The sequence below is a fragment of the Antechinus flavipes genome, chromosome 1, assembly GCF_016432865.1.
Source record: "Antechinus flavipes isolate AdamAnt ecotype Samford, QLD, Australia chromosome 1, AdamAnt_v2, whole genome shotgun sequence".
NCBI lineage: Eukaryota > Metazoa > Chordata > Mammalia > Dasyuromorphia > Dasyuridae > Antechinus > Antechinus flavipes.
In genome coordinates this window covers 455,938,008-455,957,289 of record NC_067398.1, presented here as the reverse complement: position 1 = coordinate 455,957,289, position 19,282 = coordinate 455,938,008, and the positions used below count along the sequence as shown (strand labels likewise).

General features: G+C 34.6%; 1 protein-coding gene across 2 annotated transcripts in view; it reads left to right on the top strand.

The window, feature by feature from the left end:
• ADHFE1 (alcohol dehydrogenase iron containing 1) overlaps positions 1-19,282 on the top strand; it is a 37,221-nt gene that overhangs the window by 8,072 nt on the left and 9,867 nt on the right. The window contains exons 3-13 of one of the 2 annotated variants that reach the window (XM_051970101.1): positions 806-852; positions 3,241-3,294; positions 3,481-3,635; positions 4,219-4,415; positions 5,888-5,965; positions 7,146-7,251; positions 8,195-8,347; positions 11,396-11,494; positions 12,844-12,922; positions 13,089-13,185; positions 18,657-18,814. In XM_051970101.1, coding sequence (XP_051826061.1) covers positions 806-852; positions 3,241-3,294; positions 3,481-3,635; positions 4,219-4,415; positions 5,888-5,965; positions 7,146-7,251; positions 8,195-8,347; positions 11,396-11,494; positions 12,844-12,922; positions 13,089-13,185; positions 18,657-18,814 — 1,223 coding nt within the window. The remainder of the gene's footprint in view (positions 1-805; positions 853-3,240; positions 3,295-3,480; positions 3,636-4,218; positions 4,416-5,887; positions 5,966-7,145; positions 7,252-8,194; positions 8,348-11,395; positions 11,495-12,843; positions 12,923-13,088; positions 13,186-18,656; positions 18,815-19,282) is intronic. The other variant, XM_051970103.1, reaches the window with a different exon arrangement.

Sequence of the window (19,282 nt, the reverse complement as noted above, 5' to 3'; positions counted from 1 at the left end):
GCAACTAAGAATGTTAACCTTACATTAATCTGAGATAGGACTTGAGGTATAACATTTGCATAAGGTATTTGTTTATTCCTTATTTAGGCTAGACTTTTCAATTCATTTTAAGTGGGCTGTAGACATCTGACATCTTTTTAAGTTAGATTGTTAATGTAGTCAATAAAGAATATTTTAAATCTTTCTATTCATTTTCTAAATAAGCATCTATGATAGGTATCTGCTTGAACATAGCTTCTTTTCCTCCCACCCATCACATGAAGAGGTTTTATCTGATAAGAAGACAAGACTGTCTTTGAGATCTGATTACTCCAGCTTTCTGTTCATCTAAGTCCCAGCCAAGGGAGACTTGGTGGGTGCCTAAGAGCACAAAAATTCCTTATCCTGTTGTCCTACTGACCAGTGCATTTCCATATGGAGAGGGGGTTGGAAGCCAAATCACATTACCCCTGTTTCATGTTTTTGCTTGTTAGGACAAAGTAAACCTCCTTTTTCAAATGTTGAATGACTTACCAGTGCCTCCTTTCATCCCCATAATGAACTTAACTAAAAGAATGCTGGTATTAGAGCCATGTCTCCAAAAATCAGTCTAGGACTACAGGCTAACCTTAAATAAACAAATTTTTTAATTTAATTAGAATTGCAACAGTGAAACCTGACACACAGAAAAAAAAAAAAAAAAGATTTCATACAAGAGCAAACTTAAATGTTCACTGTTTAAAAACAAGTCAATTTTGAGTAATGATCTTTTGTTTTTTTGAGGTCTTGTTTGATACTGATTTTCATCATTCAATTTCTCTTTTAGCTCCTGGATTTCCTGCTTCTGAAAAAACAACAGATTATGCATTTGAGGTAGAAAACAACTTAATCTTTCTTAAGAATGAGCAAAGAAAAAAATACATAGTTACTTTAAAGTTTTGTTTAAATAATTCAGGCATTTGTAAAGTCATCATTGTGACATAAATAGCAACTGTCTACAACTTAGTAAACAGTATTTATAATGGCAGTAGCAAAAGGAAAAAAAAAATCATGCTGGTAAATGAACTTCTTCAAACTTAGCTAAACTTGTCTTTACACAATAGATATGCAAGATAACCATAAGACTAAGATCACTTCTAATAAATAAAAAATTACAATAATAATAACTAACATTCGTGTAGCACTGAATTGTGCTAAACATCTTGCAATTATCATCTTATTCAGTCTTCACAACTCTGGGAAGGAACTGCTATGATTATCCCATTTTACAGATCAGGAAACTGAGGCAGACAGAGGATAAGTAATTTGCTCAGAATCACACAACTAATAAATATCTGAAGTTAAATGTAAACTCAAGTCTCCCCGACTCTAGATACTCTGTCTAATGTACTACCTAGATAGATAATGATTTTTAAGACAATGATTTATAATTACTATATTCATCAAATATTTATGCTTTTAAAGCTAAAAATTACACTAATATAAATTCATTATAATTATAAAGACCTTTCTAGTACAAAGTACATTCAAGGCATAATGATGACATAGATCTTTTGTGAAGCAGCCAGGTGGTGCAAAGATACAGTGACAGATCTATGGTCAGGAATATGTGTTCAAATTTTGCTTCAAATACTAGTGGTATGATCTTGGGAGAAACATCTAAACCTATCTCTGCTTCAGTTTTTTCATCTGAAAAACAGGAATGATAATAATAGGACCTGCCTCACAGCATGATTATAAAGACCAAATGAAATAACATATAATAAGCACTTTGCAAATCTTGAAGTTGTATGTTACAGAAAACAAATGCTTAGAAATCTTCTGTCCTCGTTAATGAAATATCTTTTGACATGATAAAAATTCTAGTTCCATAAATATTCAGCTAATACTGAAAACTTAACTTAAATATCTCATAGGTTCAGTCTAGTACAGCAAACATTTATTAAGGGCATATTATAACCAAAGCTCCAGTGCTAAGCATAGGAAATACAAGTGTGAAAAATGATCCTTTTGCTACCCTCACAAGAACTCATATTCTGCTAGGGGAAAATAGCATGTACTGAAATAAGTAAAAGATAAATATGATGGAAATGCAGAATGGCCTACTAAAAGGATACTAGGAAAATTTGAGGAGGGAGATCATGTTTGCTAAAAGAAGAGGACTAGATCAGAGGCTCCTTGAAAGACATACACTTGAACTTAAAATTAAAAAGTTTAGCAGGCAGAGATAAAAAGCATTGTAGGCAATGAGAGATGGAAATGAAAGAAAAAATGTGTAGCAGATCAGCTGTACCTTGGAGTGCATGGAGCAGAGCAATAGAAAATAAATTATAAAAGTAAGTTGGAACCAGATTGTAGAAGATCTTAAATTACACAACAAAAAGTTTGCAGTGGTCCTCAAACTTTTGTTCTCAATATCTTTATCCTATTAAAAATGATTGAGGATCTGTCCAAAGAGTTTTTGTTTATATAGTTTATAGTTATAGATATTGATCACATTAAAAATAAAAACTAATTATGAATTTGTAGACTCTCTGAAAGGATTTCAGAGATTCCCAGGATACTCTGGACCAGACTTTGAGAACCACTAATGTCTAGGCAATGGAAATCCAGTAAAGATTTTTGAGCAGAGCAGTGTGTGAATAATATGCTTTAGGTTACCATAAGACCAAGATCACTTCTAATAAATAAAAAAATTACAATAATAATAACTAACATTCGTGTAGCACTAAATTGTGCTAAACATCTTGCAATTATCATCTCATTCAGTCTTCACAACTCTGGGAAGGAAGTGCTATGATTATCCCATCTTTAAAGATGCTTTAGGAAATTTATTTTAGAACTATGTGAAGGATGGATTATAGATTGGAAAAGGCTCAAATCAGGAAGACCAGGTGAGACTATTTTTTTTTCTAATTACATATACATTTTTCCCCCCTTGATTACATATAAGCAGTTTTTTTTTTTTTTTAAACATTTGGAGTTTGGGTTTTTTTTTTTTTTTTTTAAGTTTTGAGTTTCAAATTCTATTCTCTCTTCTCTTCTCTCCTCTCCAGATGTCATATATGTTCAATCATGTAAAACATTGCTATATTGAAACTATTCTTTTAATAGCCTATTACAGCAATGCTATTGTAAAGAAAGAGAGGAGGGCAGATAAGAATTTTATGTTAAAGTTTTTACATTATGTCTTTATCATCATAATCATAATAATCTTTTATGCATGTGTCATCTTGTTACAACTTCACTTTTTTCTTGCAGATGGCAGTTTCAAATATTAGATATGGGGCAGGAGTGACAAAAGAAGTGGGCATGGTAAATATTTGAGTCTACATTCTATTTTGTAGTTATCCGTTAAAAAATAATAGTAATTGGTGATAATTGAGTACTAGAAAAAATGACATTTTAGAAATTGAATTGTTCAAATTTATCTGTCATGAGAGCCATGGTTCTAACAAATGCAATTATCACTTCAAAATTTTTATATTTTTTGTCTTATAGGACCTTCAAAACATGGGTGCTAAAAATGTTTGTTTGATGACAGATAAGAACCTTTCCCAGCTGCCACCAGTAGAAGTAGTCATGAATTCCTTAATAAAGAATGGCATAAACTTTAAAGTTTATAATAATGTCAGGGTGGAACCAACGAATACAAGGTATTATTGGGGGGGGGGGATATGAGGAGACTTTGGCTACTCTAAAGGATTGCAAATATATCATACCCTTATTACTTAATATTTGCATAGAGCTTTATGTTAATACTCCCCTTCTCCTTTTACTATGTTTTTATTTTCTATAAACTCTTTACAGTATATTTTCTATGTGCATGCCCATAGGATTGCAGGTTTACAACTAAAAGGGACTTCAGAGACCACTTAGTTCAGTCCTTCTATTTTATAGATGAGTAAACTGAGGCACAGACAGATTAAGTGACTTGTCCAGGAATCCACAGCTAAGTGTCCAAGGTAGAATTTGAATCTGGATCTTCCTGATTCCAAGATCAGTGTTCTGCCCTTTATATCACACTGCCTCTTCATGTTATTTCTATAAAGTAGAATTTAAGCTCTTCAGGGTCAGGAACTCTCTTTCTCTTAGTTATTATGTCCTTAATACATTCATAAAGTTGTGCCTAAAACATAGCAGGCTTATAATAAATACTTATCATTAAATGGAAGTATTTAGTAATAATGAACAATAGTTTCTAATGAAAGATGACAGGATTCTTTTTTCTCCTCCAAGCTTCATGGAAGCTATTGAATTTGCCAAAAGAGGAGCCTTTGATGCGTTTGTTGCTGTGGGTGGTGGCTCTACCATAGACACTTGTAAAGCTGCCAACCTTTATGCATCCAACCCTGATGCTGATTTCTTAGATTATGTTAATGCTCCCATTGGAAAAGGAAAACCTGTCACTGTGACCCTTAAGCCACTGATTGCAGGTAAAGCACACTTTTGATTAATCTCTTCACCTTTGATACATTGGGTGGAGGGAGAAGGGAATTTTACCTCAGTATTTAATCCAATAATTTAAGAATGTCAACTTTATAAAAGACAGTTCATGAGAGTGATACCTTGTTTTAACTTCGCTTCAAGATTTCGACAGCTTAATGATGAAAACAAGTATAATTAAATATTAGAGTTCATTTTTATGATTTTTGTTACTCCACAAATGAAAATTTATAAACAGAAAAATCCCTACATTTAAATCCTGAAGTGGTAACCATGTGGGAAGATTAACTTTACTTCAAGATTTTGACAGCTTAATGATGAAAACAAGTATAATTTATAAAATAAACAAGTAATATTTAATAAATATTAGAGTTCAATTTCTATTATCTTTGTTATTCCACAAATGAGGAAAACTTGTGAACAGAAAAATCTCTAACCTTAAATCATGAAGTAGTAACCATGTGGGAAGAATTCTTTACCCAATACCATGCCCCTTGATGCTTTTGGGAACAGAATATTGTATTCCTATTGGCTGTAAATCTCCTTGTCCTTTATCTGTTTTATTGTCCACTGAGGTATGGAAGAGTATTGTTCATTGTTCTTTTCCTGGTATTAGTCTAACCCTTTCCACCATATGATCTACCATTCAGCTGTCCTCGCGCTTTGTCCCTGTCCAGTGACATGTGGGTAGCATCAGCTACATTATGAGAGCGGCTGTGAATTACATCTGCTCCATTCCCTACCGTTTCTCCACGGACATGCAAATACAAGGAACAATGGTTCTTCTTCACTCACATCATACGTTATCATCTTTATGTCACTCTCCCCAAACTATGGATATTTTATCATTATTGTAGTATTTTTTAGCTAAAGTGTTTACAACCACACTTAAAAACAGCCCTTCCTTCCTCCAACCCCAGACCATCGCCCATTGTGGAGGAGCATTGTGAGGTGATGTGTAGTGGGATTCATTTGATGACAAATGAAGTGTTTTGACATGAATTTGGTATCAGCAGGAAGGAGGATAATTGATGTCTGGCAAATGGCACCCCCTGGTGAAAACTGTGTCAGCATCACACAGAGGGGTGATTAGCAAAGTTTAAAATCTTGACAGGATGTCCAGAACCATGAAGCATAGCAAAAGTAGAACATTGCCAGGCTTGTTGCCAGAGGAGATGCCTTTCAGAGGTCCCAAATTTGATTTTTCTTACAAGGGATGCTGAGCAGCTTGCGAGTGAATGCACAGCTGTGGCTGTAGAAGCACTGGTGTGAAAGACTCCAGAGCTTCCCACAATGCACCTCCACTAACTAATACAGACTTTGTTAACATGGATGAATGAATGAGGTCAGGAAAGCTGACCTGCTGCTATGTCATTTAGTCTCTTGTTTTCTAAGAATGAATTAAATATTTCTATAAGCCCTTGTTGAGATGTATTCTGATATTGATATTCTCTTATTCTAGTTCCAACTACAGCTGGAACTGGGAGTGAGACTACAGGGGTTGCCATTTTTGACTATGAGTGCTTAAAAGTAAAAACTGGTAAGGATATTAATGTCAGTAAGTTATCAGTAAGTCTTGGTTTCATCATCTCTCTTGCTTTCCAAACTATCTTTAAAAGAAATCCTGATATAAGAAAAATAAAAAAGAACAAGATTGAAAAAGGATGTTAATAACTGTTTATTTTCTTCCATTCTCAATACAAATAAATAGCGACTCAAGGTCACTTGGGTTTAGTTATAACCAAATAACTTTAGTAGAGATTAGTCTTATAAAAGTTATAATGAGATGCCAATCTCTTTTCCTCATCAATGAGACATCTTCCTCACTAAGCAATTCTATTATGTATTTGTGATACATGCTTTGCTCTTTTCTATATTTTCTCCTGCACTAAAAAAAAAAAAAAAAAAACAAAAAACAAAAACCTAAAAATCCAATATACAATCACATTTCACTAACAGTTTAATTTTGCCCAAATGTTTTTTTCCTGAATTCTGGCTCAGAGTATCACATCAGGCTTATCTTTATCCAAGCTTTTCTAACATAACAGAATGAGTGCTTAGCTAATTGTTTACTGTAGCAGCCACTATGCCCAGTGTCATAGTTAAAATGGGGTAAAACCTCTATTGTGTAGTACTTGAATCCCAGTGAAACATTTAAGCCTTAAGTAATTAAAACTAAAACTGAAGGGCTAAGTGACCTCTCATTTGCCAGCATATTTTCACTATGCAATATTGCCCTTTGACATAAAGCTAAGAAATCTCTCTTTGATTTTTTTCAGAATTATTATAAAAGTGATTTTTTTGTTAAAGTTTTTTTTTATTTTCAAAACATATTCATGGATAATTTTTCAACATTGACCCTTACAAAATCTTGTGTTCCAATTTTCCCCCCTTCTCTCCACCCACTCCCCCAGACAGCAAGTAATCCAATATATGTTAAACATAGTAAAAAAAAATATGTTAAATCCAATATATTTATACAATTATCTTGCTGCACAAGAAAAATCAGATCAAACCAGGAAAAAAAAAAAAGAGAAGCAAAATAAGATGCAAGCAAACAAAACAAAAAGAGTGAAAATGCTATGTTGTGAACCACACTCAGTTTCTACAATTCTCTCTCTCTCTTCATTACAAGATCATTGGAACTGACCTGAATCAAGTGATTTATTTTTTAAAAGAATATTCATGCATTTAATTCATTTTTATAATTTCTGCTTTAGGTATTGCCTCCAGAGTTATCAAACCCACCCTAGGAATAATTGATCCTTTGCACACACTTCACATGCCTCCTCGGGTGGTAGCTAACAGTGGTTTTGATGTACTTTGGTAAGGACCATATATAAACAGTGAAATTGCTCTTTTTTCCCCCCTTTTTCTTTAAATATATATGTCCTGCTATTTATAGTGTAATCAGAATGACAGACTGAGCCCGCTGCTACCCAAGGAGCAAGAGTCCTTTCCCATATAACATACGTAAAATAAGATTGGGATAGCTAGATAGTACAGTGGATACTGTAGTATTCACTACAGTGTCAGGCCTGTAGTCAAGAAAATTCTAAAATCTGGCCTCAAACACTTACTAGCTTACATGACTGAATAAATCACTTAACTCAATTGATCTTAATTTCCTCATCTCTAAAATGATTTGGAGAAGGAAATGGCAAACTACTCTAGCACCTTTGCCAAAAAAAGCCCCCAAAAGGATCATGAAGAGTTGGACCACTGAAAATGACCAAACAGCAATAAAAATAAGATTATCAGATTATCTAAATGTCCACTTGGAAGTAGGTAGGGCTTGGGTTTTAATAGATAGGGTAAGGCACAGAAAAGAAAGTGAAGGTAGGAAGGGGAAAAGTATGACTCCAAAGAGGAGCAAGAAGTATTGAGTGCCCCCAAAAAGGGTTCCAAGCTTTGGAAAAGTTGAGATGGGGGAATAATGGTGAAAACTTTAGGCCTGATCACCAAAACTAACAATTCTGTTCATAATTTATAATATCTGCTCTTTAATGCAATGAATCAGACTTCACTTGTTTGTTTTGCCTAAAAGAGCCTGATATATATACTTAAAGACTTACAGAGCTTAAGAGCCACCAATTACCAACTCCCACGATGGTTAAAACCATTAGCAGCTAAAAGCTTATAAATAGAAGATCTATAGCATATCCATAGTAGAATAACCATTAAAAATTTTCAAGGCAATAATTTATATTTTGTGTGAAGAGAAAATAGCTCTTTCATTTAATTCATTTGCTTTACTGTTCCTTTCTAGCCATGCATTGGAGTCATACACAGCCCTTCCTTACCACATGCGAAGCCCTTGTCCTTTGAATCCAATCGATCGACCAGCTTATCAGGGCAGTAACCCCATAAGTGATGTCTGGTCCCTACATGCACTTCAAATTGTCGCCAAGTATCTGAAAAGGTATGTTCTGCATATAGACTTTAAAACATAATCCTACCCTTATATGAAAGCATGAAGCATCCATTTCTGGAATACTGTCCATTATTCTGTTCACTTGATGCCAGGAAGGACATAATAAAATTAGAAAATGTCCATTAAAATGGTATAATGGAGGATAATCTTAAAAGACTTGGATCTTCCAAGTCAAAAAGGCAAAGGTTAAGGGGCCAAGAGGGGAACATGCCCAAAATCCATAAAATCCTGAATGGTATGGATGAGGCTGACCTCACGACTTTTTCACCTTCTCCTAGAATATGCACGTCACACAGAAGGTTGAATCTAGATTTGGGAAGTCCCAAGATTGTACCCCCAAGACACCACACACTAGCTATGTAACCAACGGACAAATCCAACCTCTTGGAAATTGTTTCTTCACCTATGCAATGAAGATAGTAATACCTGTAGTACCTATCTTACAGCTTTGTTGTAAGGTTCAAATGAAATAATGTATATAAACCAGTTTACATATCTTAAAGTGCTATATGTGGTAACTGATCAAGATGAGAGTGGACATTCTGGAAGCTGAACCAGGTAAGGACAAATAAAAGGAAGTTACTACTTAGGTTCATTCTGAAAAGGACAGAGCTGAATTAGTGATTTTCTAACATCTGTTCTGACTCTAATGTTCTATTTATCTGTGAAATATTTAATGTACTGAGTCACAAATTACGGTGCTGCAATCAATAGGAAGCTAGTAAAGGCAAAATATATAAATGAATTTTAAAAAAAAGGTTTGGACAAATTTATGAAACACACCACCATAAAAAATTGCTAATAGAATCTAAATCTTCAAGGTTGTAGTTGGATATGCAAAGCAATCATGAACAGTCCTTGAGATCTCTGCTAGTAAGAAAATATTCATTCACCAAATGTTTAAGCACTGAGATGGATGCTGAGATAAAAAGGCAAAAATAAAAATAATCCTTGCCCTTGATATATATTTACATTTTACTGGAGATTATTGAGCTAGCTATACCATGATACTGACCCAGTATGGCCGTTCCTGACTTTATATAACAAGAAACATTATTGTTTACTGTGTGCAAAGGGCTATGCTAAATATGGAGATAGAAAAGGATACAGAGTTTAGGAAAAGGGAAATAATAAGCATGGGTGTAGTACCTACTACTTAGCAAGTATTTTGCTAAGTGCTTTACAAATATTATCTCATTTGATCCTCACAACAACACAATGAGGTAGGTTCTGTATTTATTGCCATTTTTATATTTGAGGAAATTGAGGTAAACAAGGTTAAGTGACTTGCCTAGGATCAAACAGCTAATAAGTATCTGAGGTCAAATTTGAACTCATTTCTTTCTGACTTCAGGCTAAATTTTGAAGGGCCCAATGACAAGCATTCCATTTTCATGTAATGTTTAACCCTGGGAAAATTTTACAAAGAGATGTTTTCTTCAAAGATATATCAAGAACAAACGGACAAATACTTTCACCAACATCTTGGGGTACAATCTTTCCTATACATGGAGGTGAGGGAGGGTAAGGATTAAGCTCAGTTCCTCTAGTATTGGTCCCACCAAGTTCATGTCCAGACTCATTATCTTATGGACTGATGTATTATTTAGCATATGAATTCATAAAAGGTTTCTCATAATTGTGTTTTCACCCTAAACATTCACTTTATCTGTCTTATGCTTAAGATGTGAACACAGGTAACTTCAAGATACACTATTAATTAATAAATACATTAGTAAACTACATAGTATATGAGATCAGGGTTGTGGGGGAGGGGGAGACAACAAAGTAATTGCTGACCAAATTGATCAAAAACATATATAGATCATTATCAGTTAACTTTTTAAATATTCATTTAATACTCATAGGAAACTGTGGTCCCTGCTTTTAAAAGCTTATTTCCTATCCATTAAAAAACGCAAATATTCAATCAAGACAACTATATATATATGTCTATTTATATATTCAATACCATTTTGACCACAATGAGTTTTTTGGCCATGACAATTCTCAAAAAACATCCTCAAAGGTTATTACTGCATCAGTAGCATCAACTCCACCAATAAAATCACAGATCCTGAAAATATGGAAGTCAGTATTTCTATGCCACATGGGGAAAGGTGCACTGAAAGACTATGTGTGGATAAGAGTACTTTCTTCATGTTAGTCATGACAAAGAAATCTTTATGGAAGAAAGTAGGCTTTGGGCTATGTGTTTTGGAGAAGAAAAAAGATACCATCAAAGGATGCAAGAAAAACAATGAGGTAAAACCATGGCAAAATGAGAAATAAGCTCAGTTGATAGGGTTCCACCTTTCTGGTCTAAATAATGTTTTCAAGTGCCATATGAGAATTTTGCTGTTTTGAAAGTGAAGCTCAGAAAATTCATTGTTTCTCTGGGGACACTAAGAATAAGAGGATTAAAGAAAGGCTTTTACTATAATAATAATAGTAAATTTTATATTTTAAAAAGTGTGTGTTATGTCAAAAGATGCCAAAAGCGATTCCTAGAGGATCCATCTTGAAGCAACCATAAATAAAAGAATGATGTTCTAGTTTGTACAAGCTCCCTGGTATGCACAGGCAACTGTTGACTTCAGAGAGTTTCATTATAATCATATGTGTGCATGTTTTTATGTGTATATATATCAACACATACTCACAGACACATATACATATAGCCTATATAGTCTTAGTCATGATCATTTTCAGTTGAAGAAGAAAAATGAGCCTCTAACTTTCCAAAGCAAAGTCTTTAAAATTTAAGGGTTAGTGCTTTTCTTTCCATAGGGCTTTTGTCTCATGTGGCCAATGTGGCAGCATATTTATTGTTCTTCTACTAAAACTGTTTATTAGAAAATATTTCTCCCTTTGACCTGATCTAGGAAACAACTAGTAGTTTGAATTATCCAACCAACTATTTTTCCCTCAGAATATTACAGTCTTTTCTTATCTTTCTCTCAGGTAGCTCCTTTTCCAATTGATAATACCAGTGCTGATATTTTAATGTTGGATATTTATTTATATTATTCACAGAGCTGTCAAAAATCCTGATGACCTTGAGGCAAGGTCAAACATGCACTTGGCAAGTGCTTTTGCTGGTATTGGCTTTGGAAATGCTGGTGTTCATCTCTGGTAAGCTAAGCCCAGAGCTTCGTTTCAACTTCTAGATTTAAGACAAATAATCAAATTTAGAGATATTATAATGAGAAATTCAACTTAACCTACAGTAAATATTTTCTCATTAAATGGATGGTTTCTATTCCTCTATTAGACTATAAAACCCATGAGTTCAGAATCTCATTGTCTACATATAACATATCACTTCACACATGGTAAATATTCATTAAATGTTTTTTTGAATAAATTAATGTCATTAGTTATTAACTTCAAGCAAGACATTTACTCTTTTTTACTCTCCACCAACATCTCCAAAAGAAAAAAAAAAAAACTGTTACTAGAACTAACTTTCTCCTCTGTTTAATTTAATTTTGACAGTGTCTATATTACTCTAAGTATTCAGAGACATTTTAAAAAATAAATAAAGCTTTTATCCCTATACTCTAAAAATATTTTAAAAGTTATTTTTAGTTGTGGCCAACTCATATACATACGTGCATACATACATATACACACACGTATATGCCTGTACAACCAGAACATTATACAAAACAAATACAAGGTATTTGAGGGGGAAGGGCATTAGGAACTGTTGATATTCTTGACCTTAGTTTTGAAGGAAACCAGGAGTCCATATACAAATAATATCATACAAAACAGAAAACAAAATGCATAGGAGTGAACTTGCAATATATAATCCTATAGGTTGGTTGGTTAGTACATTTGCCAGTGCTAGAGATATTTTGGAGTCTTTCATAATCATACAGATCTATTCATCCAGCCTCACTAAATGAAACATTTGGTAAAATACCAATGATGACTATAATGTGTCACTAAGGAACACATTGCATTCCCAATGTTCCCCAAGCTTGTAGCACTTCCAGTGAATTCAACATCCTGTAGGGGATATGTGCTGAGGAAGCATCATCAGGCTGTTCATTAAAAATTCCATTATATTTGGTTAAAGAAGGTTTCTGGGTGATACCATCTCATCTTTGGAGAAGGCCAATTAATTTGGGGGACAGATGGGTATTTTTTCTCTTGTATCAACATTTCTCACACAATACCATAAGTATTGGGATTGAAATACTTCATGGGTTTTATTCATGAACAAGGCACAGCTCTATCTAGTATCTCTAGCTTCCCAAGTCAACTAAGCGGGAGTGGGGAGGAGAAGGCAGGTTTGCATGAAACTGAGAATTATGTGTGGTATACATACCGTCCCTTTCATTAGTGTCTTTTATAAAATGCCATATTTAGATGAGAATTGTTTATATTAGAATTTTTTATTATTTTATTATTAATTTTGAGACTTGAAATGATTACATCCATGTATTTGAATGAGCAATTTCTTTTGTTTCCAGCCATGGGATGTCTTATCCAATTTCTGGTTTGGTGAAGACATATAAAGCAAAGGATTATAATGTGGATCATTCTTTGGTGGTAATTTTTTTTTAAATCCAATATCTATTTTGGGGAGCTGTGGGTTTGTGTTTAGTTATTTGAATCACATATTAAACAGGGTCATTGTTTAGAATCTTCTGGTCAAAGAACAAATTCTCACATCTGCTAATATTCATTATTTTTTGGTGTTTTTCCCCTCCTGCAGCCACATGGCCTTTCTGTGGTACTCACATCCCCAGCAGTATTTACTTTCACCGCACAAATGTTTCCTGAACGGCACTTAGAGACTGCAAAGATTTTGGGTATGATTCTGCTATTCATGAACCTAATATTTACATAAGTGACATAAATTTTTCAATGTTGCTTACCACTGGCAAAGTCATATAATCATCTAAAACTAATTCTGAGAGGGAAGAGTTTAATATCATAAAATAAATCAGAAAACTCACCTTAGATAATAATAATATTTCATGGAGTCATAAATTTTAGAGGTGGAGAGAATTTTATGTGATCATCTGGTTCTTCTTCTCACCTTCAGATAAGTAAGATATTATCCTTATTTGATAGAAGAGGCAATTGAGGCTTACAGAGATCAAGTGACTTACCCAGGAATAAACAGCTAAAAAGTGCTACAATGAAGACTAGCCTTCTACTTACTGCTCCCATTCCTTTCAAGGGCTTATTAGTATTTTTTAGTGATTGTTTTATGTATCTAGAAGGCCTCAGTTTCCTTATCTGTAAAATGATCCAGAGACGGAAATGGCAAACCCCAAGTAGAGTCACAAAGAGTCAGACATGACTAAAAGGACTTAAAAACAACAAAAATAGCTTTGGCTTAGTGTCTAAGGACTATATTCAAAGCCTGATTTTGACATCTAGAGCTAGTGTGACCCCATACGAATTAGGCAGTTGAACTCAATGACATCCAAGATCTCTTGCAACTCTAGCCCATGGGTACTGTTCCTTCTAGTTCCATGATTCATTAATGTGATTAACAAGTCATTTAGTATTTCTGAGCCTTTAATTTTCTCATCTGTAAAACAAGAGAGTTAGGTTATATAATTTTTAAGTTGTCTCCTAACCCTAGATCCTATAAGAATGAACAATTAAATGAAAATATTGTTTCCATTAATTTCATGGACATTGGAATTATTCACCAATTTCCCTTCCTTTCAAAAGTGCAACTCCTAATCTTCCATTGATGTCTCAAGTGACTACTATATCCATTTTGACAAAAATAATTTTTAACAAATTAATTCAAATCCAATCTATGACAAAAATCCCTTCTTATCCAGAATCGAATACACAGCAAGTCCAAATAATATTTTGGGGATTGATATTGTATTGATACAATATTGGCATATTATTTTATTTATTTGTTTGTTTGTTTACAAAGCATATGCATGGGTAATTTTTCTAATATTGACCTTTGTATAACCTTTTGTTCCAAATTTTCCCCTCCTTTCTCCTACTCCCTCCCCTAGCTGACAGGTAGTCCAATACATGTTAAATATGTTGAAATACATGTTAAATCCAATGTATATATACATATTTATACAGTTATCTGTATATATACAAAAAAATCAGATCAAGAAGGAAGAAAAAGAAAAACTGAGAATGAAAACAAAATGCAAGCAAATAACAACAGAGAGAGTGAAAATGCTATGTTGTGTTCCATACTCTGTTCCTACAGTTCTTTCTGAGGTTGTAGATGGCTCTCTTCATCACTGAGCAAGTGGAACTAATTTGAATCCCCTCTTTGTTGAAAAGAGAATATTAGCAAATTATATGATTGATGTTTTCAATGATTATTCTCATGCACTTTCAGATCCTGAAAGATCCTTGGAATTTTTTGGACATAAATGACATTTTCATTTGGAGTCTTGTTCCTTCCTTCTCCATTCTCCCTCTCCCCTAATTCTTTATTATATAATTATTATTTAATTTCAAAGAATTGAAAATTGTTGAAATATTTATACTACAGAAGCTAACTCTATCAGGATATTTATTTAGCCAAAATATATGATATCATTGTGTTATTCTGGCTTCACTTTCTAGAAGTTCTTTAAAAGTAAATAGTGCCAAATTTCCTTAAACTCCATGCTATTTATCTCCCTCTCTTTCTTGTCTGTGCTCTTGTCCATTTCTGCATTTATGTTCCTACCTGGGTTCCGGGTGATATACTGGGTGCATTCAGTATGCTGAGAGTTCAGCCTCTCTTATTTTTATTATATAATTCATATTATATTACTCAAAGAAACCTGGGGTGAATGAGCATTGTCCCAAAGCAATTTGATATTGCCATACTTGTTTCTTGAAGACTGACTTTCCTTTGATCATTTTTGTTAATCTTTAGGCGTGGAAAGGATTTTCTGTTTCATGTTTCCCTTTCTCTGTGATGGTGGACAACCCCAAACTAGTACTAGAGTGGCTTTGTAATGTATCCAGAGTTGGTAGGGATGAGGAACCAATTGTTAACTTTAAATCGCAGTTAGCAAAGATAAATTAGAGGCTAAAATTAATTAACATCCAAGAAAATTAATAAAAAATAAAAGAAAGAAAGCTAATGAAAGTATTGAGAAACTAGATCTCTTTGGGGTAAGACATATATTAATAACTAATCATTTGTCCTTTCTGCAATATAAAGCTTCAGTTACAAAAAATAGAACCTTTTTTAATTCAATTTTGTTTTATGCCATGCTCTACTGAGTCATTAAAATGTCCTTTTGTTGCTATTGTTCACTCATGTCTGACTCTTCCTGATCCCATATGGGGTTTTCTTGGCAAATGTACTAGAATGATTTGTCATACTTTTTCTAGCTCGTTTTATAGATGAGGGAACTGAGGCAAACAGGATTAAGTGACTTGCTTAGAGTTACAGAGCTAGTAAGGTCTGAGGCTTAATTTGAACTCAAGCCTTCTTGACTCTAGCTATATTGCCCTAGATTTATACATTGCCTTTTTTTTTTTTGACTTCTACAAAATGTTCTGTAAGTGATCTGAGATTTTCGGTTTCCATCCAGCATTAATATTTTTACATTGTAATATATGTCATAAGGAAATCTAGAATTTTTGATGATATATATTAGGCTGCTCTCCCAGAATCAGGGAAGGTATAAAAATTCCCCTCTCATATTTCAGCCTTCTGCCTAAGCCACATATCAGTTCCTCCAAACCTGGCTGACTAAATAACTCAATAGCCAAGCTCCCATTCTATCTCTATCCTATGCTCTAATCTAGTCAGTATTTTATCATTTTATTGAGTTTATTTTCATATTTTCTATAAATCTGAATTTGTTTTTAAGCTGTGGCTTGATTTCTTAACAAAAAAAAAAAGGAAACATATATTACTATCTTTTGATGCAATCACCTCTACTTTCAAAAAGGGGCTAGTCTCTAAAATAAGTAATCCATAAATTTTTCTGCACCTCATAAAACTTTCCTTTTTCTTCCTTCAGATAATTCCTTACTTTATTCCCCTTTTTTTGAAAGTGTGCTTCAATTTGTATTCAGTTACAATCAGTTCTTTCTCAGGGTATGGATAGTATTTTTCATCATAAGTCCTTCAGAATAGTTGTAGATCATTGAAATGCTGAGAATAGCAAAGTCATTCACAGCTGATCATCCCACAGCATTGCTATTATTTTGTACACAGTACATTTCACTATGCTAGAGTTCATGGAGGACTTTCAAGGTTTTTCTAAGAACTTCCTGTTCATCATTTCTCATAGAACAATAATACTCCATCATAATCACATACCACAGTTTATTCAACCATTACCCAGTTGATGGGCATCCCCTCAATTTTCAATTCTTTGCCCTAAGAAGAGAGCTACTATAAATATTTTTACAAATATAGGTCCTTTTCCTTTTTTAAAATCTCTTTTTAAGATTCATACCTATATTATCCTTTATACTTCATCTCCCAAAGTAGACAATTTTCAAAGTACAGTAGAAGGCATAGATGGATTACCAAAACAATTATAAAAATGGAAGGATCATGATATGGAGGGTCTAAATTTTTCTTCTTAATTTTTTCTGACAAAGGAAGATAAGATTAGTTTAAGGTGAAGCATGAAAGATTATACTTAGGTTTAATGATAATATTGCCTTATGCCTATAAAAAATCTTAATTTTTTGACAATAATGATAGACCATAGGATGAATTTAAGGAAGTGATTATGGACTCTTTCTACCCAAAAGTCTTAAAAAATGGAATAAAATTGCCTTTGTTTTTCTGTTCTTCAGTTGTGTCCAAGTTTGAGGGGATAGTATGTTCTGCTCTATCAGACTTATTTTTCTGGAGTCTCTCCTTCCAAATCTTAGACTTGTTTACAATCAAGATTCTTTTTGTATCATAAAAATAGCCACATTAAAAATTGTCATTTCAAAGAATTCTTATGGGCATGGTCCATGATTCTTTATTATTTGATCTTTGAATAGGAACAACATGATGAAATGATCAGTTGAATACAAGAACCAGAAGGTATTTCCTTCAATATAGCACATATGTATATGTTTTGATTATTTTCCTATTTTGTTATTGTGATTGCTCTTACTCTCATGATCTTTCTTGTATTTCTGTATCTCTGCTGGAGAGAAAGGTGTTTTCAAAGAGTCTACCTCTGGAATCAAAATGTTGCTCAAGAGGAGAATTATAGGAAATTAAAAGAATACACCTCTAGATGTCAGCAAATTCCAGTCCTTGAAATTTATGATCAAGTTTTCTACAAAAGTATCAGCCTTCATTTTCACATGAAAGCTTTTCCCCCTTTTAGACTTACTTTATTGCTCTCTTCTCTCTCTCTCTCTCTCTCTCTCTCTCTCTCTCTCTCTCTCTCTCTCTCTCTCTCTCTCTCTCTCTCTCTCTCTCTCTCTCTCTCTCTCCCCCATCTCTGTCTTTCTCTGTCTCTCTCTCTCTCTGTCTCTCTCTCTCTCTCTTTCTCTGTGTCTCTCTTTCTCTATCTCTCTCTGTGTGTCTCTCTCTGTGTGTCTCTCTGTCTCTCTCTCTCTCTGTGTGTCTCTATCTCTCTCTATGTCTCTGTCTCTCCCTCATTCTCTCTCTTCCTCCTCTCTCTCTCCCTCCTTCTCTCTCTCTCTCCCTCCTTCTCTCTCTCTCTCTCTCTTCTCTCTCTCTCTCTCTCTCTCTCTCTCTCTCTCTCCTCTCTCTCTCTCTCTCTCTCTCTCTCTCTCTCTTTCTTTCTCTCTCTCTCCCCCCCTCCCTCCCTCCCTTCCTTCTTCCTTCTCTCTCTCTCTCTCTTCCTTCCTCTCTCTCTCTCTCTTTCTCTCTCTCTCCTCCTCCCCTTCCCCTCCCCCCTTCCTCCTCCCTCTCTCATCCATTTCTCTTTTCCTTTCCCTCCTACAAGCCAAGGACAAGTTTGGGGAGATTTCGGAAGAAGGATTTGAGTGGCTGTGTTTTTTGTTTGTTTTTGGTCAAGGTCATTTTTCAAAAAGGCTAATTCCGGAGAGGCGGGAAAAGGAGTTGCCTCCATTTGCCAACTTGTCTGCCCTTAGCAAGAGGTATTACACGTTTCCCTGGCGGCATCGCCACTCCTGGTTGGCTTCGGGCCATATTTTACAGGCTTTCCTAACTTCAGGCGAAGACAACATTGCTGGCCCTTCTCCTTGGAGTTAGAGAGATGACAGTTATGTGCAAATGAGGTCTTCAGCTGATGTTATAATTCAGTTCGTCTCAGAACAGGCTCTCCCCCCCACCCCACTCCACCCCCCGCCCTTTTCCTCCCTACAGTCCGGTCTTTATGTCTTATTTCAGGAGCCGACACCCGCACTGCCAAAATCAAAGATGCTGGGCTTATTTTGGCTGACACGCTCCGGAAATTTTTGTTTGATCTGAATGTTGATGATGGCTTAGCCGCCATTGGTTATTCCAAAGCTGATATCCCCGCGCTAGTCAAAGGCACGCTGCCCCAGGTAAGACAGGCAGTCCTCACTCAGTCCTCCCCCGAGAGACAAGTATTTAATAAAAGTTTTATTTATTTTTAAGAGGGGAAAAAAGATTCATTTTGGTTCATCTTAAAGGATTTGAAGCCCAAGGGTCACCCTGGAAAAATTTTGCTTCCCTTTTGCTAGCCCACCCTGCAACGCAGACCTTTCTTAAAGGGAACAGAGGAAGGAGGAGGGAGGGAGATGCCAAATGTCCCTTTGCCTTTATATTTTTCCTTTTTTTATAAAGAACCGCACAAACACAGAGCCAGGTGTTGTTATGTGATACTTTTATGATGCAACCAAAGGTGTTTCCGTTAAGAATCGAGGCAGGTTTCCCAAGATGCTCTGGTTTTGCAGAGAAACTTTCCTTCCTCTCTGTAGGTTTTTCCTGAATGTAGTATTTTTTTTTTCAATTAACAAAAATTTCTTTTATCTATCTCCAACCTACCCCAT